At 50.5% G+C, this 4490-nt stretch overlaps 1 protein-coding gene across 2 annotated transcripts in view; it reads left to right on the top strand.

The window, feature by feature from the left end:
• fibcd1a (fibrinogen C domain containing 1a) overlaps positions 1–4490 on the top strand; it is a 12694-nt gene that overhangs the window by 1913 nt on the left and 6291 nt on the right. For both annotated transcript variants that reach the window (XM_062454807.1, XM_062454808.1), the window contains 3 exons: positions 1537–2013; positions 2843–3002; positions 3489–3625. In XM_062454807.1, the coding sequence (XP_062310791.1) occupies positions 1537–2013; positions 2843–3002; positions 3489–3625 (774 nt within the window). The remainder of the gene's footprint in view (positions 1–1536; positions 2014–2842; positions 3003–3488; positions 3626–4490) is intronic.

Consider the following 4490-nt stretch of genomic DNA (forward strand, 5'->3'; position numbering starts at 1 on the left):
GTGTGTGTGTACAGTGTGTGTGTGTACAGTGTGTGTGTGTGTGTGTGTACAGTGTGTGTGTGTGTGTGTACAGTGTGTGTGTACAGTGTGTGTGTGTGTGTGTACAGTGTGTGTGTGTGTACAATGTGTGTGTGTTGATGATATGTCCACTCTCTTCTCTCCCTGTTCAATATCCTTCCTTTCCTTTGCCTCTCTCGCGTCCTAAGCGGTCTCCTCCTATCTGCTTTACACCTTCTATGGTGTTTCTGTGCTGTTTCTACAGTATTGGTGTTTCTATTTTGTTTCTTTGGTGTTTCTGTTGCATTGCTGTGGTGTTTCTGTGAGGAGGAGAACTGTTGAGAATGTGCCTGATGCCTGATCTACCAGGGTTGACACTGACATGAGGAATAGCCTATTGGAATAGGATCACACACACACACACACACACACACACACACACACACACACAGTAGAGGGTGTTGTAATCTGCCTTCTAGGAGGATTAGTGATCCTCGGGACCAAGATTCCCTCTGGGTGCTAATCACATCTTTAGTCCTCATTTAAAGGCTGGTCTCACTACCCAACCACACACACTTTCTGTAAAATTACATATCCGTACCAAACTATACATCTCTCCTGTCTATTTATCTGTAGTTGTGCTTGTACCTGTCTGTGCGACAGTCGCTAGCGCTGTGAGTAAGCAGCGAGCCAGGAGGAGAGGTGTCTGAATCAGGCCAGATGAGATTGCGGGGAGTGTAATCTGCAGCACCTGCTCTCCTGCCAGACTGAGCCATGGCGCGAGGCTCCGGAGAGCAGCTCTGGGCCCGCTAACACTGGAGGTGTCTCCTCACACGCAGGAGCTCTGGTGTCCAAGCATTTCCCCCGGGTTGTGTTCTCCTGTAGGAGACATGGATACGCAGACGGATGAACTGTGAGGCAGGCAGGCTGAGGCCACGCATCTCTTCAGCCACCCTGCCCTTACTCATCCCCTGGTCTCCAGACGCTCTGTCTGTCTGTCTGTCTGTCTGACTGTCTGACTGTCTGGGTTACAGGAAACTAGATACGAGGAGATGGGGAACTGGGGGGAGGAGAAACGTATAGAGAGGAGAAGAGAAAAGAGGAGAGGGGAGGGGGGAGTGGAGTGGAGAGGGGAGTTGAGGGGGGAGAGGAGAGGAGGGGTGGGGAAAGGAAAGGGAGGGGAGGAGACGAGATGAGGGGAAAAGTAAGGGGAGGAAGGAGAGGAGGGGTGGGGTGTGGTGGGGTGGGGAGGGTGAGGGGAAGAGTGAAGAGGATGGAAAAGGAGAGGAAGGAGAGGAGAGAGGCTCAGAGGAAATGGAAGGGGTCAGAAGGAAACAGAAATTCATTTCTTGCGTTTAATGGTGAAAGCTGGTGTGTTTGTCCGTGTGTTTGTGTGTGTGTGTGAATTCCGCCCACTTGCAGAGAAGCCATGCACTTGATACAGTCTGTAATGGGCTTGTTATTTACAGAGAAAGAGACCTTTAGAGTCGCTTTCACACGCATCATCATAGCTAATAATGTTCTCTCCTTCTCCCCCAGAGGGTTAGCTACCTCCTCTGCACGGTTCTCCTCTTTGTAGTCGTTCTACTGGCTGTCACGGTAACCGGCGCCATCCTGCTCATGAACCACTACCAGATCCCCAACCTCAGTCTCGGGGGCGCACCCGTCGTCTCCACCAATCAGGACGAGGGCAGCGCCCTGGTGACGGTCGACAGGGGCGACGGCTCGCGCATCAACGTGTTCATCGACCCCAACTGCCCCGACTACAACGGCAACTTCCTGCGTCTGGAGGGCGTGCAGACGTCGCTGCTGCGGTCGCTCAGCGACCACGACTCGGACCTGCGCTCGGGGAAAGGGCAGGACCGCGTGCTGCTGGCCAAGCTGGCAGAGGAGGTGGCCAAGCTGGCGGCCCACGCTGGCACCCTGAGGCAGGACAACGAGGAGCTGAGGAGAGGGCAGGGCAGTCTGGGGCAGGAGCTGGGCACCCTGCAGGGAGAACAGGGCAGGCTCATACAGGTAGAGCACACACACACATGTACACACACACTCACACACACACACATGTACACCCACATGTACACACCTACACACACACACACGCATTTACACACGCTCTCACACAAGGATACATACACACACATTCTCACACAAGCATACACTCCCTCATACACACGCTTACACGCTCACACACACATGCAAACACTACACACACACACACTGTCACACAAGGATACACCCACTCACACACACTTGGGCATGGGGGGGGGGGAGGGGTGAAGCTGTAGAAGCAGTGTGAGATTGCATAGTTGGCATCCATCAAACTCTGGATGTGTCTCTCCTGAATCAATAATACAGATTCTCATGTCCTGCTGAATACACACACCATACGTGTGTGTGTGGTTGTGTATGTGTGTTATATATGTGTGTAGGTGTGTCCTTTGAGTGCCTTTGGATCCCAGGAGGCTGAGTGTGTAGAGGAGCAGGGAAGCTAATGAGACCAGGAGACACCCCATAGCCCTCCTTTCATTATCCATGATCTGATACACGCCCTTAAGGACACACACACACACCTACACACACACACACCTACACACTCTCAGGATGAACCGATGTGTTCTGTCTGCCTAATGTCAGTGTCCAACTGAGGCACTCACACAGACACACAGCCATCCAGTGAGAGAAACAGAGTGTGTGTGTGTGTGTGTGCTACAGTGTGGGTTTTGCATCGCGTTTTATCTTTGTATTTGTATGTGTGTGTTGCAGTATATGTATGTGATGGGTGTATTGATACGTGTAAGTTATAATGTGTGTGCGTGCGTGTGTGTAAATGTGTGTGTTACTGCAGCTGCTGTCGGAGAGCCAGGTGAACATGGTGAAGGTGGTGAACTCGGTGAGCGACGCCCTCACCTCCATGCAGAAGGAGACGGGGAACCTGAGGAGCCGTCTGAAGGCCGACCTGCAGAGAGCTCCTGTACGCAGCGCCAGACCCAGGGGCTGCGCCAACGGTACACACACACAGACAGACACACACACACACACACACACACATACACACTCAGGTTGACACACACACACTCATGTTGACACATATACACACACAGGTTGACACATATACACACACAGGTTGACACATATACACACACAGGTTGACACACACACACTCATGTTGACACATATACACACACAGGTTGACACACACACACTCATGTTGACACATATACACACACAGGTTGACACATATACACACAGGTTGACACATATACACACACAGGTTGACACACACACACTCATGTTGACACATATACACACACAGGTACTCACACAGCAGACAAGGTAGACACACACACACACACACAGGTATAATAGATAGGGGATAGATAGACAATAATAGAAACACATCTAGATACACGCAAACACACACACAAACGTGTTTAAGAAGTGTGTTTCTACATGTTTGCGTGTGTTGATGTGTGTGTGCGGGTCTCCTGCAGGATCCAGACCTCGTGACTGCAGCGACCTGTTCTCCAGTGGACTGAAAGAAGACGGCATCTATTCCGTGTTCCCCACACACGACCCTGCCGGCTTCCAGGTGTACTGTGACATGACCACCGAAGGAGGGGGCTGGACGGTGAGCTACACACACACACACACACACACACACACACACACACACATTGAAACAGGCACCTAAACATACACAACATGTAAACACACACACACACACTTACTCTCTCTCACACACACAGTATGAGGCGAGTAGTGCTTCACTCCTCTGAAAGACCAGACAGCTAATCCTCAATATTCAAACCTCCCTCGTCTCCAGGACAACTACCCGGGCAATCAGACTGAAGAGCATTGTATTTGCTCAAAGATGGGAGAGCGGGGATATAAACAGCTGGTATTCATTATTCAATACGACTCCAGAAAGAACTGGAGCTGAAATATTTATCCCCGCTCGACAGTGGAATTGTAGAGTTGTCAGTTGGATGTACAATTCAAGCCATTTTGTTGTATTTTTCTGAAGATAGATGTGTTTTTCATGTGTGTACATATCTGCTTCTACAAGGGGCCTTGAACTCCCTGTCCCTGCGTCCCTCCAGAGCCCAGACCTTCCTGAGGCTGCTCCTGTTCTGAGTAAAGAAGCGAAACCTGCCCACCATCACACTCCTCACACACACACACACGCTCACATACACACTCATCACATACACACCCACACACACTCATATACACACTCATCACATACACACACACACACACGCTCACGTACACACATACAAACACGTACGTGTTTACTCACACATACACACACTCATAAACTCACATACACACATACACATACACACACACATACACACAGTCGACCTCCTGTCAATCTAATGACAGGTTGACTTGCAGCTTTACTCCTCAGAGACAGTCTCGTAACTAGTCTTGGCTGCAGGATGTCCCCAAGTGTCTCTGGCTCTCCTGGTAATTACAGTTCCTCTCTATCA

Source organism: Osmerus eperlanus, chromosome 28 (assembly GCF_963692335.1).
Source record: "Osmerus eperlanus chromosome 28, fOsmEpe2.1, whole genome shotgun sequence".
Classification (NCBI taxonomy): Eukaryota; Metazoa; Chordata; class Actinopteri; order Osmeriformes; family Osmeridae; genus Osmerus; species Osmerus eperlanus.